The 23,498-nt window shown below is 38.5% G+C and overlaps 1 protein-coding gene across 1 annotated transcript in view; it reads right to left on the bottom strand.

Annotated features, from left to right (window-relative positions):
• Window positions 1-23,498, bottom strand: part of MCOLN2 (mucolipin TRP cation channel 2) — a 92,984-nt gene that overhangs the window by 33,595 nt on the left and 35,891 nt on the right. Inside the window, exons 3-7 of the mRNA XM_044005139.1 lie at window positions 20,186-20,359; window positions 16,402-16,555; window positions 10,660-10,747; window positions 9,761-9,857; window positions 3,996-4,095 (exon numbers count right to left, since the gene is read on the bottom strand). Of these exons, the coding sequence (XP_043861074.1) occupies window positions 3,996-4,095; window positions 9,761-9,857; window positions 10,660-10,747; window positions 16,402-16,555; window positions 20,186-20,359 (613 nt within the window). The remainder of the gene's footprint in view (window positions 1-3,995; window positions 4,096-9,760; window positions 9,858-10,659; window positions 10,748-16,401; window positions 16,556-20,185; window positions 20,360-23,498) is intronic.

The raw sequence follows: 23,498 nt of genomic DNA, 5'->3' as shown, positions 1-23,498 counted from the left end.
TATATATATATATATATATATATATAGTATTGGACATGACTGGGGCTGGGAGTAATTTTGCTGAACTGTTTTATTTCCCTCTATTCTTCTGTAAGAGATGATTATAGGGGAGAGGGGGTGAGTGGAGATATATTAGGAAATAAAGGTGATATTTTTTAAAAATGGATGCAGCTGAGTAAAATGGGTAGAACCAGGGGGCAGCTAGATGGCGCAGTGAATAGAGCACCGGCCCTGGAGTCAGGAGTACCTGAGTTCAAATCCAGCCTCAGACACTTAACACTTACTAGCTGTGTGACCCTGGGCAAGTCACTTAACCCCAATTGCCTAAAAAAAAAAAAAAGAAAAGAAAAAAGGTAGAACTAGGAGAACAATTTATACAATGACCTACAACATTGTAAAGACAATCAACTCAAAAGGCTAAAGAACTCTTATCAGTGCAATGACCCACTATGGCTCCAAAGGATCAGTGATGAGATATGTTTCACCTCCTGACAAAGAGGTGATAGACTTCAAGTACAAAATGAGACATATATTTTCACACAGGACCAATGTGTGGGTTTGCTTTGTTTCATTACATTGGACAAAGAAGAGATTTTTTTTTTTTTGCAGGTGGAGACTTTGCAGTGGGAAAGAGGTAATAGTGATGAAGGGAAGGGAAGGGAAGGGAAGGGAAGGGAAGGGAAGGGAAGGAAGGGAAGGGAAGGGAAGGGAAGGGAAGGGAAGGGAAGGGAAGGGAAGGGAAGGGAAGGGAAGGGAAGGGAAGGGAAGGGAAGGGAAGGGAAGGGAAGGGAAGGGAAGGGAAGGGAAGGGAAGGGAAGGGAAGGGAAGGGAAGGGAAGGGAAGGGAAGGGAAGGGAAGGGAAGGGAAGGGAAGGGAAGGGAAGGGAAGGGAAGGGAAGGGGACAGCCATGAAGCATTTTTTTAAATGCACAGAAGAGAAGGAAATTGGGAGAGAGACACATTAAGAGCCAGACAGCTTTTAAACTGATGTTGAATTTATAATGTACAATTAAAAAAAAAAGCAAGCAAGCTATACATATAACACATTTGAAATTGAAGAGGAGAGGAGAGAAGAGAAAATGGATATGACCTAAAATTGGAACTAGGTTAAATTAGAACACACTTGGTCTCAGAATGTGGACAACAGTATTGTACAATGAAAATAACAATGAATTTGGAGTCAGAGGACCTGGGTTCAAATTATGCCTCTGGCCCTTATTTAGATGTATGATTTGGGGCAAGTCATTCAACTTTCCAGGAACTCAGTTTCCTTATTTGTAGGACGAGGGGCTGGATTACAGGGGCTCTGAGATATCATTTGGATTAGATCCAGATCATATGGCCTACCTCTCATACGTACTGGCTGTGAGACCCTGGGCAAGTCACTACTGCCTCCAGACAACTGTCCACATCTGTGAACAGGTGAGATGATCTGCACTGGTAAAAGGAATTCCTTACACCAATGAAATCACATATCCAGTCCAAAATCAACCAACCAACCAATAACCCTTTATCAAGAACCTACTATGTGCCAGGCCTAATTAAATGGGAGAGGCAGGTGAACGATATTTGGGATGGAAAGGGCAAAGATCACAGGAGAATAGATTAGAAACCAGCAAGGATCACAGAGACCAACAGCAACCCTTTCATTTTACCAGTGAGGAACCAATGTAGGGATTCGAGGATGAAAGTAGAAACAGCCCACAGAAAAAGAGTTTGAGGGGAAAAAAGAGGACCTGCATGGCAGAGAGAAACTATGAATTCATGGACATTTTTAGGGAAGTGAATTTTGTTTTAAACAACATTCAGACTTATGTTTCACATACAAGCATACTGATCTCAGAATTAAAAGCCCCCCCACCCTTGAAAGACAAATGTCCTTCACAATACCCCACAGCCAGTGGGCATAGTAGAGACAGTGCTGGTTGTGGAGACAGGAAGACCCGAGTCCAAATCTGACCTGAGACACTTATTTGCTGTGTGACTCTAGACTCCTTACTTAACCTTTGTCTTCCTCAGTTTCCTTATCTGTAAAATGGGGCTAAAAATAGCAGCTACCTTTTGCGAGGATAAAATGAGATAATAATCATAAAGCACTTTGCAAACTGTAAAGCACTATATAAATGCTAACTATTGTTAGTAGTAGTAGTATTTTTATCGTTGTGGTTAAAGAACCATCCAGCCTCTTGTCTGTATATACTGTACACTTCCCAAGGCAACACATTAAATTTTGGGATCATCACTGCTTGTTAGAAATCCTAAGTCCACTGCCCAGAATTATTCCTTCCTTCCTCCTTTTTATTTCTTCCTTCCTCCTTCCCTTCCCTCCCTTCCTCCTCTCCTTCCTCCTTTTCCTCCCTCCTATCCTTCTTTTCCTCCCTCCTTTCCTTACTTTCCTCCCTCTTTTCTTTCCTTTCTTCCTTCCTTTCTTCCCTCCCTTCTCTTCCTCCCTTCCCTTTGTGTATGTATGCACCTTTAAATCAGTTTCCAGGGCTCCACTGAAATTTAAGTTTGTGAAGTCTCAGGAAGGAACTCTATAATCATAATTACTTACAACTTAAAAGCAACAGCCATGTCCCAAATGAAAGGGAATGCATCAAGAAAGGCAATAAGATACTTACAAGAGGAAAAGGAATAACGCTTTGGACATCTTGCTAATGCACTCTTAGTTTAGCTAAAAGGCCTAATCAGAGAATTACTTAAAGTAGCAAAAGGCACCGTCTGGCAGAGCACCAGAGGAAAACTCAGTTCAACAGCAAGGGTACACTAAAAGATTAGTCATGTTGAAGTCCATTAGACAGAAGAAAATGGCAAAGGACATGGAAGAATCCAGACTCTTGAGTTATATCATCAGAAAGCATGCGTCACATACTGTCCATTTCAATGTTCCCCTTAGGAAAGTTTATGTTCTCCCTCTCCCCTGGAGTGACTCCGCTGAAGTGACTAACAACATGGGAGAATCAACTCTGAAATATGCCTTTTGATACAGAAGAAGCATCATGGGAAAGGACATACATGAAGCCAGGAGAGACCTGGCTCTGAATCCCAGTCCTCACCCTCCTATACCACTAGGTGTGTGGCCACGGGTAAGGGATGGCAAATTAGCATTTTTAAGGGTTCTATGAATGCCAGCTATTATTATTAGATCGTTGGCTCATAGGACTGGAGCTGGAAGGGCCCCCAGAGATGACCTAGTACGACTCTCTCATTTTGCAGATAAGGTAACAGAGAAGATGATTGGCTTAAGGTCACATAGATATCACTTAATTTTTCTAATTCTCAATTCGCTCATCTATAAAGCAGGGATAATAACACCTGTGGTCATTGTCTCATAGAGCAGCTAGGTGATACAGTGCATAGAGCAGCCGGGCATGGAGTCAAGAAGACCTGGGTTCAAATCCAGCCTCAGATACTAGCTGTGTGACCCTGGGCAAGTCACTTAAGCCTGTTTGGCTCAGTTTCATCATCTGTAAAATGCCCTAGGGAAGCAGATGACAAACCACTCCAGTGTCTCTGCCAAGAAAACCCCAAATGGGGTCACAGAGTCAGATATGACAACTGTTCACCTACTGATATCTAAGATTAGGGTTGTTGTTTTTTCTGCTTATTTCCCTCCCCACTCCCCCATCCCCAGTATTTTGCAACTTGTATAGTGATTGAGGAAACAACAACAACAAAAAAAATTGTCTCAGGATTATCATAAGGATCAAACAAAAGAAAAGGCACATAAAGTGTTTTGCAAACCTTCAGGCTCTTAAAAAATATCACCTATTAATGAAACCTGAAACTGGATTTTCTGAGCAAATATCTACTCTACCCAAATAACACACACACACACACACACACACTCCTGAAAAGAAAATACTTTGCAAACCTTTAAAGCACTATAAAAATTATCATTATCATCAATCAATCAATCAATCAATCATCACCACCACCATCACCATCATTGGAATCATCTATGATTCATAGGAGAAATATGCCTACCACACTTACTTGATCCAGATATGTGCAAGTCTTTGCACTCCTGAATGTTGGCCTCAGTATCAAAATAGATTTTTATTCTACCACTGTGAGCTTTATTGTTAAAGGTAATCTGTAGAGACAAAAATATGGAGAAAATGACTTGAAGAATTAATATTGAGAAAGCTTGGTGTGGGCAACAGAGGGACCCGGTAAAGATGGAGGCCTTACATGGCTGTTTGACCTATGTGTAGCCCCCGTGGGGCTGAGGAAGGGACCTCGAGTGCATTTCCTCACAGCCCAGGAGTAGAAAAGGGCTACCAAGACCTCGAAGCTGGAATCTGTATCTCTAGCAGCCCCGGATCACCCTACTCCACATCCAGAACCTCAGGTCATGGATTTTATAACTAGAAATAAACCTTGGAGGGGCAGCTAGGTGGCGCAGTGGATAAAGCACCGGCCCTGGATTCAGGAGTTCCTGAGTTCAAATCTGGCCTCCGACACTTGACACTTACTAGCTGTGTGACCTTGGGCAAGTCACTTAAGCCCCATTGCCCCGCCAAAAAAAAAAAAAAAAAGAGAGAGAAAAAAAGAAAGAAACCTTGGAGATTACCCAGTCTAACCCCCTTACTTCCTCTTGGGTGGGTATTATTTCATGTATTGTATTTGTATCCTTGGGGAAGCTAGGTAGCGCAGTGGGTACAGCACCAGGCCTGGAGTTCAAATCTGGCCAGGATCACACAGAGTCTGGGCAAGTACCTTAACCCTGTTTGCCTTAGTTTCCTCATCTATAAAATGAGCTGGAGAAGGAAATGGCAAACTACTTCAGTGTTTTTGACAAGAAAACCCCAAAAGGGGTCACCAAGAGTCAGACATGACTGAAAATGACTAAACAACAATAAAAGACGAAAATATGGAAAGAATGACTTGAAGAATTCATATTACCCATAACAAAGATGTCCCCCACCAAAAAAAAATTTATTTGGTAATCCAGAGACCATTATTTTTTTTATTACACATTCATATAGGGTAAAAATTTCTTCTTTTGCACTTCTTTGCAGTTTTTTTAGATCACCTAAATAATTAAAGTACAACTAAATGCAACTCAATTCAGGCTAGTTTCTCACTGTCCAGATTCTGTAATCCTCTAGGGCAGGAGTTCTAACCTAAAAGTCCAAGAACTTTTTTTTGGTGAGGCAATTGGGGTTAAGTGACTTGCCCAGGGTCACACAGCTAGTAATTTTGAACTCAGGTACTCCTGAATCCAGGGCCAGTGCTTTATCCACTACGCCATCTAGCTGCCCCAAGAACTTATTTTTAAAATATTTTGATGACTCTTTCAATAGTCAGATTCCCTTTTAATACTATATATTTCATTTTATGCATTTAAAAACATTATTCTGAGAAGGGATCCATTGGGTTTCACCAGACTGTTGTCAAAGAGATGCATACTGCATCAAAAGGTCCCAAAACTTTTTGGGTTCTAGAAGGGCTAGGAGAAGGGAGTCTATAATATGACCAAAGGTCCTGACTGCAATGCATGGGTGTCAAAGAGCCACCATCTTTGTTCTTCCCCCTTCAAAAGCAAATGCTAACACCAAAGCCAGTTGTTATACTAAACAGAAGAAATGCTGACACCATTCATTTGTGAAATGTTTCATTTTCTCACACTAGCTCCCTCTTCATTCACCCTTGCCCCAAAGACTGCACATGAAGTTCTGAAAATTCTGTGGAACCCAAGGATGGCCAGGCCTGCTTTCATGGTACCTCTAATGTTTTTAAATGGTGTCACAGGGGTAGCTAGATGGTGCAGTGGATGGAGCACCAGCCCTGGAGTCAGGAGTACCTGAGTTCAAATCCAGCCTCAGACACTTAACACTTACTAGCTGTGTGACCCTGGGCAAGTCACTTAACCCCAATTGCCTCACTAAAAAAACAAAACAAAACAAAAAACAAAAAAAAATGGTGTCACAAAACCCTTTTCAAATTCTCCATATTTAATGCTGAATCACTTTAACTGGGGAAAAAACAAAAGCAAATTACTTTGGGAAAAGTAATGGAGAAGCATACTTTTAATTTTTAAAAATTTTTTTATTTAATTTTTTTAGAAGCATGCTTTTTTAAAAAATCAAACAAAAATGATACGGAAATCATGAATGTTGACTATATTTTATCACAAATTGAAGGCAAATATTCACAGAACTGAAAGTAGAAATGATATATTCCCAGCCAAAGAAAAGATACTTTCCTAAATATGCATTCAGCCTGTTCCCTTTCTTATATTCATCTCTGCTGAAAATTGCATTTCTGAGTCCATTTTGGAATGGGAGATTGCAAAGCTCTTTAAGGGTGGGGCTTGTGTACATTTTCATCTTTTAATTACTCCCACCTAGCACAATACCTTGCATATAATAGTTTAATAACTTCAATGAATTAAAGATAACATCCGTAAGCCCAAATTTAGCTGAGGAAAGCCAAGCCCCAAATGTGTAGAGCATAGCTTGTACCTATGAATTCATTTTTACACCCACAGGTATAAGCCCTAATTTAAAAGCTCCATCTACAACTGAACCACCCCGCCCTCCAATATTTCATTCAAATCTACTGATATCTAAGATTAGGGGGTTTTTTTCTGCTTATTCTCCTCCCCACTCCCTCATCCCCAAATAGTTATTTTGCAACTTGTATAGTGATTGAGGAAACAATCACTACCATCTTCTAGATAGCTTTTATCACATTTTAAATTGTTGAATGAATGACAGCAATCAAGCATTTAGGCTTTTTAAAAAATGTAATCAGGGGCAGCTGGGTGGCGCAGTGGATAGAGCACTGACCCTGGAGTCAGGAGTACCTGAGTTCAAATCTGGCCTCAGACATTTAACACTTACTAGCTGTGTGACCCTGGTCAAGTCACTTAACCTCAATTGCCTCACCAAAAAAAAAAATTGTAATCAGCTATCTCTAAATAAAAGAAATAAAGGCTTGAATTTAAAAGTGAAAAAGTGGTGTCTTTTATGCCCACACTGAAATGTGTCCCTTCTGAGGTTGGGGGCAAGAGGAACAAAAGAAATAGTCCCTAAGAAAAATACTATATATTTTTTTCTATATATAAATGGACATTTTAATTAGGTTAAACTCCTCCCCCAAATGCACCACCTAACATAATCTGTTCTTTTGGTCCAAATCCATAATTTTATCAGTACAAAGAACTCCCAGCTTCCACAAATAGGCAACATGTGTGTACCTTGAAGTCTTAGAGTTATCTTGGAAACTGAGGTATTGTGGCTTGCCCATTGCCCCAGAGCCAATATATATCAAAGGAAGGACTAGAACCCAGGTCTTCCTAACTCCAAGGCTGGCTCTCTTATTTACTATATCATACTGTCTTTCCTTGAGCAACATTATTAGTTAAAAAACACTGGGTAAATACTGAAAAAAGCTTCTGATCCTCAAGTATTTTCATTATAATAAAATTAAATAAATGTTTATTGTACACCTACTATGTGTAAGCAGCTAGGAAACACAGGGCTCATTGAAAACTCTTCTTTTCAATATCTTCATTCCCCTCCCCCTATTCATTTTCATGTTTGTCCCACTGGAAAGGTCATATTTACTATTGAAGAAAGAAAATTACGTTTCATGACAAAAACACTACCTTCTATGATAATAGCTGGCATTTATACAGTACTTCAAGGTTTGCCAAGTATTTTACAAATATTATCTCATTCTATCCTCAGAATAACCCTACAAGGAGGTGTTATTATTATCCCCACTTTACAGATGAGGAAACTGAGGTTAAAGAGAGGTTAAGTGACTTTCCCAGAACCACACAGGTAGGCCTGATCTCTTATCTTCCTGACTTCAAGCACAGAATTCAATGCACTGTGCCACCTACATGTCTACTGGCCATCTGGTTTCAGTTTACTAGTTTAAATTTCAGTGTGTTCATGTCCTAGAGTTTAATATGTTTTCCCCCCAGATTTAGTTCTACAAAGAGCTGAAGACTCCCAAAGATCCAAGCTTTTGGAACAAAAGGTGCTGTGTAAACTGGAAAACAGTATGACAGAAACTAGACACATCTCATAACATATACCAAGATAAGGTCAAAATGGGTACATGATTAAGACACAAAAAGTGATACCATAAACAAATCAGGAGAGCATAGAATAGTTTACCTGTCAGATTTATGTATAAGGGAATAATTTAGGACCAAGCAAGATATAGAGAGCATTACAAAATGCAAAATGGATAATTTTAGTTATATAAAATTTAAAAGGTTTTAGACAAACAAAACCAATGCAACTAAAATTAGAAAACAGAAAACTGGGGAAAATTTTTTTACAGACAAGTATCTCTGATAAAGGTCTCGTTTCTCAAATATAAAGAGAACTGAGTCAAATCTATAAGAATACAAGTTACAGGGCAGCTAGATGGCGCAGTGGATAGAGCACCGGCCCTGGAGTCAGGAGTACCTGAGTTCAAATCCGGCCTCAGACACTTAACACTTACTAGCTGTGTGACCCTGGGCAAGTCACTTAACCCCAATTGCCTCACTAAAAAAAAAAAAAGAATACAAGTCACTCCCCAATTGAGAAATGGTCAAAGGATATGAACAGGCAGTTTTCAGAAAAATAAATCAAAGCTCTATGTAGGAACAGCTAGGTGATGAAGTAGATAAAGCACCAGCCCTGGATTCAAGAAGACCTGAGTTCAAATCCAGACACTTGACATTTCCTACCTATGTGACCCTGAGCAAGTCATTTAACCCTCAATGTCCTGCAAAAATAATTAATAATTTTAAAGCTATATATGGTCATATGAAAAATGCTCTAATTCACTATTAATTATAAAAATGCAAATTAAAACTCTGAGGTACCACCTTACACCCATAATATTGGCTAATGTGACAAAAAAAGGAAAATGATAAATGTTGTAGAGAATTTGGGAAAACTATGACAACTATTGTGCTGTTGGTGGAGTTGTGAACTGATCTAACCACTCTGGAGAGCAATTTGGAACTATGCCTCAAGACCTGTAAAAATGGGCATAGTCTTTGATCCAGCAATACCACTACTAGGTCTGTATCTCAAAGAGATCCAAAAGAAAGAAAAAGAATCTATTTGTACAAAAATATTTTAGCAGTTTTTTGTGGCAGCTAAGAATTGGAAATTGAGGGGATACTGATCCAGTGAGGAATGACTGAACAAGTTGAGGTATACGATTGTAATGGAATATTATTGTTCTGTAAGAAATGAAAAGTAGAATGATTTCAGAAAAACCTGGAAAGACTTATATGAACTGATGCATAGTGAAGTGAACAGAACCAGGAGAAAGTTGTATAGAGTAACAGCAATATTGTACAATGAACAACTATGAATGACTTTAGCTATTCTCAACAATACAATGATACAAGACAATTCCAAAGGATTCATCATGAAAAATGCTATCTGCCATTAGAAGAACTGATGTTGTCTGAATACAGACCAAAGCACACCATTCTTCTCTCTCCTTCCTTGTTCAAATTTTCTTGCACAAAATAACTAATATGGAAATGTTTTTACATGATTGCACATGTATAGCCTATATAAAATTGCTTACCATCTCAGGGAGGAGGGAGGAGTAGGAGGGAGGAAAGGATAGAATGTGGAACTCAAAACTTAAAAAAAAAAAAGGAATGTTATAAATTGTTTTTACATGTAATTGGGGACAAAAATAAAATATTTTTTAAAAAAGAGCTGGACTACTCACATTAAAAATGAGCCTAAAAATATACAAGGTAAAATGGAAAACACACTTACAGTGTTATGAAAGACATAACAGTCTGGTAACTCCCGAGCATGGATTGTCTGTAGATCAATGCCTTTTAGGTTAAAGGAGATTTCGACTTGTAAGAGCCTGAATGGAAAACATCATTGATTTGAAATCAGAGGAGAAAAGTCACTCAAATATCCATACCCTTTGACCCAGCTGGAATCCCATTGCTGGAACTATACCCCAAAAAGGTCAAAGATAGAAAGGGTTCGCCTAAGATAAAACACTCAAATCGGTATTTGCGGGGGAAGAAATAAAAGTGGGTGCCCATTGATTGAAAAGTGGCTGTGAACTAACTGTGGTATGTGAATATGATGGAATGTTATTTTGCCACAAGAAATGAAAAATGAGAAATTCTGAGATTTGAGGCAAGAATTGAAGAAATGAACGCAGGATAAAAGAAGCTGGTCCAGGGGAACAATTTGCCCAATGGCTATAATGATGTGAATGAAAATAATACTAAAAGGCAACTCAACTCAGATAAATTGCAGTGGCCAATCTTTGTCCTGGGGAAAAGATCATGAAATGCTCTCATTTTCTTTGGTAGAGATATAGGTGACTATGCGTGCTTGGTATCGCATATACTGTCTAGGGGTTGTTTTAACAGGTTTTCTTTGTTACAGAGGAGGGCTCATTTGATGGGGATGTGGGTATGGATAAAGAGATGACTGATGGGTTTTATATATATATGTGTGTGTGTGTATGTGTGTGTGTGTGTGTATATACAAATTTATATATGCAGATATAAATTTTATCTATATATATGCATATATAGATAAAATTCTTCTTAAACCACTGTGTTCAATTGCCATTGCTTCCCCAAATCCATCAATATAATCCTTTTTTTAACTGCAAAATGAGAAAAAAAAAGTTTAAACATGTTTACCGATAAAATTCTAGACTGAAAAATGAAGAATTCATCCAATGCCCTGAACTCCCACTTGCAAGGGTCTGTACGTCTAAGTGGATACAATCTGAAACAATGAAAGAATAAAACATGTCATTAAACAAAGAAAAAAAAAGATAGCAACAAATCAACGCATTTTGTTTAATGTTGTTATGGTTTTATTAAAATGAAAATACTGCCAGTGCATTTTAAAGAAAAGATGGGAAAATGTCCACTTGGTCCTTTAACAACTGAGCAAATGTGAGTATAATTTTATAAATTTAGTTATTATCTTTTAAAATCTGTTGTTTTTTAATATTTCCAATTTGTTTTACTATTCTTTATACCTTTAAAGGATCTAGGATGCAGTGTACTAGTATGGTATGGCAAAAAAAAGACTGACTTAGAAATCAGAGGCCCTAGGTTCAAATACCAGTCCTGACACCTATTATCTGCGTGACCTCAGACCAGTCACTTAAGTTTATCGGGGCCTCGGTTTCTTTATCTGCAAAATTAAAGGCTGATCTCAAGATTTCCTTATGGTTCTGAATCCATAATCCTATGACCTGGATCCAAATCCAACCTGACTCTTACATCTTGTATGATCTTAGGCAAAAATCACTTTACCTCTTTAAGTCTCAGTTTTCTCATCCGGCTTCTGAAGCCCCTTGGAGCTCTAATTCAATGATCCTATTTTGATTATAAAACCAGTAAGCAGAATCCTGATGTATGTTCTCTCTAACTCCATTTCCCATTCCTAAGGTTGACAGAAATACAGTCATGCAAAAGCTTTAAGAGTCAGAAAGTCCTGAGTTCAAATCCAGCCTCAGACATTAATTCTGTGATGTTGAGCAAGTCACTTAACCTCTGCTTGCCTCAGTTTCCTCATTGGTCAAATGAGCTGGAAAAGGAAATGGAAAACCTCTCCAGTACTTTTGCCAAGAAAACCCCAAATGGGGTCACAAAGAGTTAGACAACTGAAAAAAATGACTCAACAAAAATATATTTATAAATATACAATGCTACAGAAGATATTATAGGGTGGATAAAAATAATTTCATCTAATAACTATACTCAGTTGTAAGACAGTAATGCTAATTTCAATATAAAGCTCATGGCTATGGGATTTATCTAATACATCATACGTTATTATTAATAGTAATTGACATAAATTTTAAAATGGAATTTTGGTATTTTGAATACTGGTATTTTGAAAGCATTATTTAATCATCTGGAAACTTTCCTCTATTCAACCTAAATGGAAATCCACAGGTCTGAACTACAAGAAAACAAAAGTAGGATTACTCAGAAAGAATTCTTTCACACATTATGTCTATCTTCAGTGAAGGGCTTGAGTAGTTCGAGTCACCAAGCTTTCATTTTAAAACAAGGCTATGTAGCTGTTTCCTCTGCTAAAAGTTTCTCTTTGTAAAGAAAATATAGATAATAAAGTCCAACAATGGCCATATGGTGAAAACATTCCGTCTTCTAAAAGCAAAGAAAATAACTTAGAATTACAAGATCCGCAACCCCATTACCAAATAGTCTGGATACAAAAACTGCTTTTCCATCAGATATTCATTTAGGCCACATTTCTAGACCTTGTTTTTGAGGGGAAAATGAATAATAACACTCTCCAGTTTTGTGAAACATTGGAAATAGGTTGCTAATAAGAGGTCACTGGACAAATCTTCAGACCCAACCTATATTCCTATCACAAGACAAAAACCTCGTGTATGTGTCTGTGTGTGTGTGTGTCTGTGTGTGTGTGTGTGCGCACACATGCACACAGTGGGGAGGAAGGGAGAGGGTATCTAAAAGTCCCTCATGGTTAAACATGATAGTGGGGTCTATGATATACTCCTGGACTCACAAAGGGGTAGAGTGGGGCCACACTTCACCAAACAGGCCAAAATCTGACAAAACTAATCACTGGGCACTGCCATGCTATCCTCAAAGACTGTCTGGAATGATATCATCACTGGTCAATAAGGGGCGAGCCCAGCCAAGGTTTTCCCTAAGCTCCAAGAAGACTGGGAGCTACGGGTTTGCTCTTCAGGTCCTGGCTACACAAACAACAGCTGGCTGACAGGGGAGCACAGAAGCAGGCACTGAGGGGGAGGAAGTAGGTTTTTTGATTGTGTTCCTATGTCAATTTACCAACAACCCGCTCCCTGCATACGTGGTCAAAGGCTGATGGTAATGTAGGTTTGGAGTCAGGAAGCCTTGAGTTTGAATCCTGCCTCAGTTACCAGCTGTGTGATCCTGGTCAGATCATTTTTACCTCAGCCTCAGTTTCCTCACCTGTAAGTGAGGATAATAATAGTACTTATTTCACAGGGTCATTTCAAGGACCAAAAGCACATATGTAAAGAATACTGTAAACCTTAAAATACCATATAAGTGTTAGCTATGATTACTATATATGGAAAGTCTTAATTTCAAATTTTGCCCAGCCACCTGTACCAGCAGAGAAGGGTGTAAGGATGAATACTGCTTTATCCATTCTACTTGGATCCACACCCAAGACTCAAAGCAATCAGCATCTCAAGTTAAATGCATGACATTTGTATACAATAAACCTAATAAAACCAAGTAAAATATTTTCCATTAATAAAGAATAGTAGGGGCAGCTAAGTGGTGCAGTGGATAAAGCACCGGCCCTGGATTTAGGAGGACCTGAGTTCAAATCTGGCCTCAGACACTTGACACTTACTAGCTGTGTGACCCTGGGCAAGTCACTTAAACCTCACTGCCCCACACAAAAAATAATAATAATGACAAAGAATAGTAATTTTCACTTAAAATGATAACGCTAAACAAAACATAGTTTAGGGTTCAGAGTAAACTACTGTATATACCAAAGTGTGGACAGCATGACATAAATGACACAAAGATATACTTGGCATCACCAAGTTCTGGGTTCAAATTCCACCTTAGACCTGACCAGCTATTTTACCCTGGTGTATAAGGCTGTCCTGAAATGCAAATGAGCTCATGGGATCATAGATTGAGACAAAAGGGGCCTCATAGGCCACCTAGTCTAACCCCTCATTTGACAGATGAAGAGACTGAAAATTAGGGAAGTTAAGGTACTTACCCAAGGTCACACAGGTACTAAGCAACAGAAGGTGGGATTTGAATTCCGGTACTCCTGAATCTAGAAGCAATGTTCTTTTCACTGAACCATGCTGTATACCATAATGTATGTAAAGCTCTTAGCCCAATATAATAAAAATGATAATACTACCAATGTAAATTTATATTTTTAATGCTATACTAATTAAAGGACCAAGGGCACACTTTCTGGAACTTGATAAAAGAATAATAAAATTCATTTGGAGAGAAAAAGAGATCTAGAATATCAAGAGAAATAATAAAAAGAAGTAGGGATGAAGCATGAATAGCATTTTCAGAATCCCAAACTATATCATAAAGCAGTAGTCATCAAAAGCATCTAGAACTAATTAAAAAATAGAAAGGTAAATCAATGGAAAAGACCACACAAGGGAGAATCTGACACAAAGGAATTCAATGAAAAGGAAAACATAAATTACTTGGAGAAAAAACACCTTACTTGATAAAAACTGCTGTGAAAACAAGAAAGTAGTCTGGTAGAAACTAGGTTTAGACCAACACCTTATACTCTATTCCATAATGTTCTAAATGGATATGCAATCTTTTTTTTTGGGGGGGGGGGGGCGGCGGGGCAATGAGGGTTAAGTGACTTGCCCAGAGTCACACAGCTAGTAAGTGTCAAGTGTCTGAGGCCAGATTTGAACTCAGGTCCTCCTGAATCCAGGGCTGGTGCTCTACTTAGCTGCCCCCAATATGCAATCTTAACATTAAAGATCATACTATTAAAAAATCAAAAGAGAAATAAATCACAATTGTGGGTAAGAAATATATTCTTAACCAAAAAAGAGATAGAGGCAATTACAAAAGATAAAACAGGTAACTTTGATTACACAAAAAATTAAAAACTTCTGCATAGACAAAATTAATGCAATAGGATAATAAGGGCAGTCCAATGAGAGAAAAAATTTGGAAATTAAATTTCTCTGATGGGGCAGCTAGGTGGTGCAGTGGATAAAGCACTGGCCCTGGGTTCAGGAGGACCTGAGTTCAAATCCGGCCTCAGACACTTGACACGTACTAGCTATGTGACCCTGGGCAAGTCACTTAACCCTCATTGTGCTGCCAAAAAAAAAATTTCTCTGATAAGGGTTTGGTATTCAATACATATAATTATAGATAAGTCTAAAAGCCTTTCTTCAGTAGAAAAGTGGCCAAAGGATACAAATAAGCAATTTTGAAAAGAATAACAAAATATTCACAAGCACATGAAAAGAATGCTCCAAATCAATAAGAGAAGTGAAAAACAAAACAACCCTGAGATTTCCACCTCGTACCCAGCAAATTGGTTAAGAAAACAAAAATGGCAATAGTCAATATTGAAGTAGTTATGGGATAAAAGATATACCAGTGAATTGTTGATGGAGTTATAAATTGGTACAATCATTTTGGAAAGCAGTTTGGAATTATGTAAATAAAATGACTAAGCTGTCCGTATTCTTTAAACCAAAGAATTGGGGTTTATACCACAAGGAATCTATAGATAATAAGAATATCCCCTACATACTAAAATATCTATAGCATCATTTTCTGTGGTAGCAAAGAATTGGAAACAGAGTAGATTGGAGAATGACTAAAGAAATTGTGGTACATGAATGTAATGGAATATTACTGTGCTGAAAGAAATGATATGTATGATAAACACAGAGAAACATGGAAAAATCTTCATGCATTGATCCAGAGTGAAGTAAATAGTCAAGAAAACAGTATACAATATACTACAACAATGTAAATGGAAAGAACACACCAAAAAAAAAAAAATGAATGTAGCAAAATAATAAAGATCAAGCATGACTCAAATGAAAAGATATGAGGATGCACCCAACCACTCCTTCATGGAGGTGCGAGGGTCCATATGAGTTACATAATGATTATGTCTTCAAACTTTAAATATATTGATCAGTTCTGGGTTTTTTGATTGTTTGTTTGTTTGTTTGTCTTTAAAAATACTATGTTGGGGCAGCTAGGTAGCGCAGTGGATAGAGCATCAGCCCTGGATTCAGGAGGACCTGAATGCAAATCCTGCCTCAGACACTTGACACTTACTAGCTGTGTGACCCTGGGCAAGTCACTTAACCCCCATTGCCCCACCAAAAAAAAAATTAAATTAATTTAAAAAAATACGATGTTATATGGGATAGCTCTCTAGGAAGGGAAAAAGAGGGATACAGGGAGAAACTGTAAGGATGTAAAAAACCAAAAGACATAAAAAAGTTATTTTTTAAAAAGCTCTTTGTAAATCTCAAAGAATTATGTAAATATTAGCTATTATATAAATGTTAGTTATGATGATTGATGATTATTATTGGGGGGTGAAGACCAGTGTTCAACTTGCGTCTAGGTCATGTGACCTTGGAAAAGTGACTTACCTTTTTATGTCTGAGGCAATTCATTAAGACTTATCTTCCAAGCCACATTCATGGTGGGAGTTCCCATACCTGGAATTCCCTCCATCTTGAATTTCCCTCACCCAAGTAATTTCCAGGTGAATAACAGAAAAGATTCCTGTCAGAGAGGATAAGTGCTGCTCCCTTCAGTGATATGCAGAGATATATGTTCACTCTAACAATTGAAGATGGTAGTTTATCACGATTTTTGATACATTACCTATTTCAACTTCACTGTCTATGTTGAGGGTATAATTGGACGGGAGCACAGTGCCTTTCTTGTAATGTTGTTTGCACACTTTCAAGCCAATTCTATCATCTTCATTCTCTTCATAACCAACCATGCCAAGGGATATATTCTTTAAACGATGATACTGTTTAAAAGAAAGGAGGAAAAACAACCCAGCACCCATGTACTCTTCTAAGTTAAATAAGATGGAGACGAAAATCCAGAACTTATAGATTTATATAAGAAAACATCCCCCTTCTTGCCCCTGTCAGTTACAAGGGCCCATTTGGGTCTCATATCTCTCAGGTAATGGCAATGTAAGTTAAATTAAATGACCTCAAAAAGCTTTGCAGGCAACCAAATGCCTCATGACAAACGTTCCAAAGTCGAATGTGCTTCTCCCACAGCAGGGGAAGAGGGAAGTGCACAGCTGTAAAGGCGATGTTTTCTCATGCCAACATGCTGCTTTCTCCATCCTCCCCACTCCCCTTCGGTAATGTTTCTCACACTTCTCTAGGTAGTCAATTACCAATTAAATATACTACGAGGATTTTCCTGCTACTTTAATGCCAAGGCTTATATCAATCCAGAGGTCCCAGAATTTCAGAGAAGTATTTTCTTTTGAGAACTGCTTAGGGTTCTAGATTAGAGGTTCTTAACCTGGGATCCTTGGACTGACATGGGGAAAAAAACATCATCACATCTTTATTCTCACTAACAAATCTCTAACTGAAATTTAGCATTTCCTTCAGTTATGGATGGAGGCAACAAAACACAATAATATGAAGTAGTATCAGATTGCTAAAGGGGTTCATGCCCCCAGAAGAGGTTAAGAACCCCTGATTGGCGGTCAAAGGGAAAGTGGATTATAAATATTACCCCAGAATAGATGTTCCTAGGAGGCTGGTATTATTTCACTTTGGTCTGAATTCCTAGAGCCAGCATCTGGAACTTAGCAATCACTTAACAAATGCTTGATTAAATAAGATAAAGGATCTGAGGGAAGTGGGGAAGGGATTCAAACCCACTTTGGAAATCAATGGGTCTAAATGGGATGGGGGGGGGCAGCTAGCACAGTGGATAAAGTGAATAAAGCACAGGCCCTGAATTCAGGAGGACCTGAGTTCAAACCCGGCCTCAGACCCTTGACATTTACTAGCTGTGTGACCCTGGGCAAGTCACTTAACCCTCACTGCTCCACCCCAAAAAAAAAAAATGTTAAATGCTAGCAATAGCAATAAAAGAAGAAATTGAAGGAATCAGAATGGGAAATAAGTTAATAATGGGATAGAGGAAGGGGCAGCTGGGTGGCACAGTAGATAGACCACTGGCCCTGGATTCAGGAGGACCTGAGTTCAAACCTGGCCTCAGACCCTTGACATTTACTAGCTGTGTGACCCTGGGAAAGTCACTTAACCCCAATTGCCTCACCAAAAAATAAAATAAATGGGAGAGAGGAAGGCTAGGTGGCTCAGTGGATAGGGCCTGGAGTCAGGAAAAACTCAGGAAGAGTTCAAATCTGGCCTCAGACACTTACTGTGTGAGCCTGAATAAGTCACTTAACCTCAGTTTGACTTAATCCAGTGGAGAAAGAAATGGCAAACTATTCCATTATCCTTGCCAGAAAAAAAACAAAACAAAACAAAACAAAACAGACCCATGGACAGCATTGGTTCATGGGGTCATGAAGAGTAGGACTCAACTGAACAATAACAGCAAAATAGGATATAGAGTAATACTTAAGACAGAACAAAAAAGTCTTTTCTGTTTATTTTAGATATTTTTATGTTTGTTTTGGCAGATGTAAAAATATTTCCGGCATATAATTCCCATCTCTCTTCAACACACACACACGTGCACATACACACATACACACACACACACAGAATCAGTTGGAGTTCTTTCAAAACTTTTATGGAAAATATGTTGCCCAAAAGTCTCCCCAAAACCAAAGTTTCCAGAATTGTAAACATTCACACTTCTACAAAGTTACTCAACAGGTCAGGAGAGCACAAATGTAAAGAATGCATCCAATTCCATTTTCTTTGTCCATTCTGATGAAAGCAAACCTTTCTCACTGAGATCTCAGCAGTTTCCAAACTAAGTCTTACATCAGAGAATAAAAAAGTAACTATGCCCATGTAATAGTCCTTCAATAAAATGACACCTTCCACAGAACTAAAGGAAATGACAAATTTTAAGAGTTGGTTCTGTCAAATTACCACTTAGGACTGAGAGATGATGCCCCCAGGGAGAAAAACCTTAAGCCTCTCCCTTATGGGTTTTAGGACAAAGTAATTGCTCCTATTTCACATCTACAATTGGGGTATTATCCATTCCCTTTTAGCAAAGGATGTAGTGTAGGGATTTGATTGAGGAGAAAATGCACTAAAGTGTTCTATGCATTAGCAAAGGAGGCAAAGTAGAGCCTGGAATGCATTTTCCCACAGAAACAATGGCATAGGTGTGGGTTAGGTAACTGAGGACAGGCCAGAAAAACTTATTTAACTTATAATGTTCCTAACATATGTACAGTACAGCACCATAAGACTTGATTACTTTGCTTAACAATATCTCTTTAGGAAAATGGATTCACAGTCAACAGAAACACAGGATCTCAATAGTCAGAAGGGACCACCAAGGTCGGCTAGCCTGACCTGAACTTGAATAAGACTTCCATCCAATGGCATCCCTGACAGGTGGTCAGTCAGCCTTGGTTTGAAGACACCCCATCCTCCAACTCTTGAGGCAGCCACTCTTATACTTCTAGAATGTTTCCTCATCTAGAACTGAAGGCTCTCTCTTCACCTCTACCCATTAAGTCCCAACTTGGTATGTGAGGAACCCTTTTCTTTCCCTACCTTACTCCTAGCTCCCATGCCAGGGAAGAAAGAATTGTCCCTTCATTCCCATTAGCACCTGGATAGGGGCTCAGAAGAGCAGGAATCGGGGTCACAGAACTCCAGAATGTGAGCATTAGAAAAAGGCTTTTAGCTATCATCTATTTCAACCTATACACAAAAGGAACCTCCATAATAGAGTAATCATCCACAATTAAGAGCTATAAGTGAGGGGCAGCTAGGTGGCACAGTGGATAGAGCACCAGCCCTGGATTTAGGAGGACCTGAGTTCAAATCCAGCCTCAGGCATTTGATACTCACTAGCTGCATGACCCTGGGCAAGTCACTTAACCCTCACTGCCCCACCAAAAAAAAAAAAAAAAAAAAGAAAGAAAAGGGGGAAAGAGCTCCCCAAATGGTAGAAGGAATATAGAATTCCCATAACCCAGCTAAGGTTATTCCCAGATAACCAGGTAAAGGTATTAGCAGGTAAAGGACATTTCCAGATGGCATACAAGGACTTTCTCTGTGTGTTGTAATGATTGGAATGACGCCACCGGCTGGAGACTTACTGTAGAAAAGCTCCGCCATGAAAGGAAGGTCTTTGAGGGCAAGACCATGCATCTTTTCTTTGGCATCAGGAAGTGATGTTTGCTGGTAGGAGGAGGAAGGGGGAGCCGGGGGCTCTGTCTCTCTCTCTTTTCCTGAGGACGCTGGTGGAGAAGGGAGCTAGAAATGCACTCTCCCTTTAATAGATAGGAATCTAGGCCTTTCTCTCCCTCTACCAAATTCTTATTCTCCTTAATAAATGCTTAAAAGTCTAACTCTTGCTAAAGCTTATAATTTATTGGCGACCACTCATTAGATCTTTTAGACAGACTAGCTAGAATTTTAGCCCCTTAACAGTGTGGACAAACCCCAAGGAAAATACTTACCTGGTTAATGACAAAAAATATGCTTTCATAGACATCTTCCTGTGTATAAACGCTGCAACTGTAGTCATCTTCATCTATGCCAGAATATCCCTTTAGAAACAAGTGCTTAAAAGCCACAGTATTATCCTCTTTGAAAGAGACCACCAGCTGGTTATTCAGACCAAAAAGAACAAGCTGAAAAATACGAGATAGAAATGCAATCATTACCTAAACTATTTGCCAGTTGGGATCTTATCCATTCAGTTCAACAAGCATTGATTTAAGCACTTGTGTTGGCTAGGTATTGGGGTAGGTGCTAAGACTGCTATGACAAAAACATAAACCAATCCCTCTCCTCACAAGAGAGAGTTGGGGGAACAGAGAAGGACAGATAAGGAAACAAAACATATACAGATAGGGAGACATAGAATGCAAAATAATCTTTTAAAAATTTTTTCCTTAATAATATTTTCCAATTCCATGTAAAGATATTTTAGCATTCATTTTTGTAAGATTTTGAGTTCCAAAATTTCTCTCTCCCTCCTTTCCCTTACCCCTTCCCAAGATATCAAGCATTCTGATATGTTATACATGTATAATCATGTTAAACATACATCCATATTAGTCTTGTTGTGAAATAAGAATCAGAAGAAAAGGGGAAAACCACAAGAAAGAAGAAACAAACAAAAAAACCCAAAACAACAAAAAGGTGAAGATAGTATGCTTCAATCTACATTCAAACTCCATAGCTCTTTTTCTGAATGTGGAGAGCATTTTCCATCATGAGTCTTTTGGAATTGCCTTGGATCATCGTATTGTTGTTGTTACTGTTCTCCTGTTCCAGGTTCTCCTGGTTCTGTCCACTTCTTTCAGCATCTGTTCATGTAAGTCTTTCCAGGTTTTAATAAAATTGACCTGCTTATTATTTCTTATAGCAAAATTATATTCCATTACATTCATATGCCACAACTTGTTTGGCCATTTCCCAATTGATGGGTATCCCCTCAATTTCCAATTCTTTGCCACCACAAAAAGAGCTGCTATAAATATTTTTGTACAAATAAGTTCTTTCGGGGCAGCTAGGTGGCACAGTAGATAGAGCACCAGCCCTGGATTCAGGAGGACCTGAGTTCAAATCCAGCCTCAGACACTTGACACTTACTAGCTGTGGGACCCTGGGCAAGTCACTTAACCCCAATTGCCTCACTAAAAAAAAAAAAAAGTTCTTTCCCCTTCTTTTGGATCTCTTTGGGATACAGACCTAGTAGTAATATTGCTGGGTCAAAGGGTATGCACAGTTTTATAGCCCTTTGGGCATAGTTCCAAACTGCTCTCCATAATGGTTGGATTAGGAGGCAGCTAGGTGGTACAGTGGATAAAGCACTGGCCTTGGATTCAGGAGGACCTGAGTTCAAATCTGGCCTCAGACACTTGACACTTACTAGCTGTGTGACCCTGGGCAAGTCACTTAACCCTCATTACCCTGCAAAACAAAAACAAAACATAATGGTTGGATCAGTTCACAGCTCCACTAACAATGCACTAGTGTTCCAATTTTCCCACATCTTCTCCAATATTTACCATTTTTCTTTTTTGTCATATTAGTCAATCTGATAGGTGTGAGGTGGTACTTCAGAGTTGTTTTAACTTGCATTTCTCTAATCAATAGTTATTTAGAACTTTTTTCATATAGAAAGCTTTAATTTCTTCATCTAAAAACTGCCTATTCATATCCTTTCACCATTTCTCAACTGGGGAATGACTTTCCAAATAAAAAATTATCTTAATGGAAGATGGGAAGGAGCAGCAACTGCAGTAAATCAGGAAAGGCTTGTAAATATTATTGACTTTGATTAAAGGCATCCTTGATTTTACAAAGAAAAATAATTTTTAATATAAAAGAAAGTACGTAACTAAAAGCAAATGTTAGTATCACTTGCAAGGGAAAAACACCAGAACCCTTTATAATAAATAAAGAAGTAAAACAAGAATACCCCTTCTCCCCACTATTTGACATAGAGATGTTACTGGTAGAAATAAGACAAAAGAAAAAAAAACTAAAAGTATACAATACAGAGTTTTGTTTTGGATGGCCATACAGGAGGGGGCAGGATTTGGAAAGAGAAAATTAATGTTTGTTAATGAAAAATAAAATAAGAGACAAGGTTTTCAAAAAGTAAAGTCATCAGGGCAGCTAGGTGGCGCAGTGGATAGGGCACCGGCCCTGGATTCAGGAGAACTTGAGTTCAAATCTGGCCTCAGACACTTGACACTTCCTAGCTGTGTGACCCTGGGTGAGTCACTTAACCCCCACTGCCTGTAAAATAATAATGATGATGATGATGACGATGATAACAATAATAATAATTTTTTTTTAAGTAAAGTCATCAACATTGTCAAAGAGACAAAACTATCCCCATTTGCTGATGGCATGATGGCTTACTTAAAAAACTCCAGGAAATCATCAGCACTGTGGCCTCCTCCTTTTCCTCTTCCTAACAGACTCCCATCCTGGGAACCTGAGCTCTGATGAGTCAGTTTTCACTTGATCTCTTCTTATCCCATATTTGCCGCACCAATTCCTATCCATTGCTAAGACATACCATCTATACTCTTGCAATAGGGAAGCACTAGAAAATTTCCTAGTAAATAGAAGACAAAAGCAAAGATGCCCCTTCTCCTCACTCTCTCTCCTCCTCCTTCAACCAGAATTATAGTCCCACCAATGAGACCTTGGGATCTGATTGATGAGCTTTCCCTTCGGTTTGCCGGGCTCTTGTTCCCCCTGCCAAAGAAATGAAACAAGAGATACAAAATGGAATATCTAGGGAAGGGGGAAATGGCAAGAATACCATAGAAGAGACAGTGATGAGTCTTATCTAAGAAGTGAACTCCCTAAAAATTAGAATGGGACAAACAGAAAACAACAATCTCATGAGACAACTGGAAATATTAAAACAAAATTAATTTGAAAAACAGAGGAAATCATGAAGCATGTGTATATTTACATTAATATTATTAAATACAACTAATTTAAAACAAGTGAAGCAGAGATTAATCTAAGCATCATTGGACTACCTTTAAAAATTCACCATTAAAAAATACCATATTTCAAGAAATCATATATAAAAACTTTCCACATCCCTCAAAGGGCAAAGTGAAAAGGAAAGTGTCTTCTGGCTGGTTCATAAAGAAATCCTAAAATTAAAACTTCTAGGAACATTAAGGCAAAAATCCTGAGCTGTCAGGTCAAATTAAAAGTCTTCAAGCAGCCAAAAAGAAAATATTTGAGTTCCAAAGGGCAACAGTTAGGATCCCACAAGATCTGGCAGGT

Source organism: Dromiciops gliroides, chromosome 4 (assembly GCF_019393635.1).
Source record: "Dromiciops gliroides isolate mDroGli1 chromosome 4, mDroGli1.pri, whole genome shotgun sequence".
NCBI lineage: Eukaryota > Metazoa > Chordata > Mammalia > Microbiotheria > Microbiotheriidae > Dromiciops > Dromiciops gliroides.
This window is presented reverse-complemented; position numbering and strand designations above follow the sequence as displayed.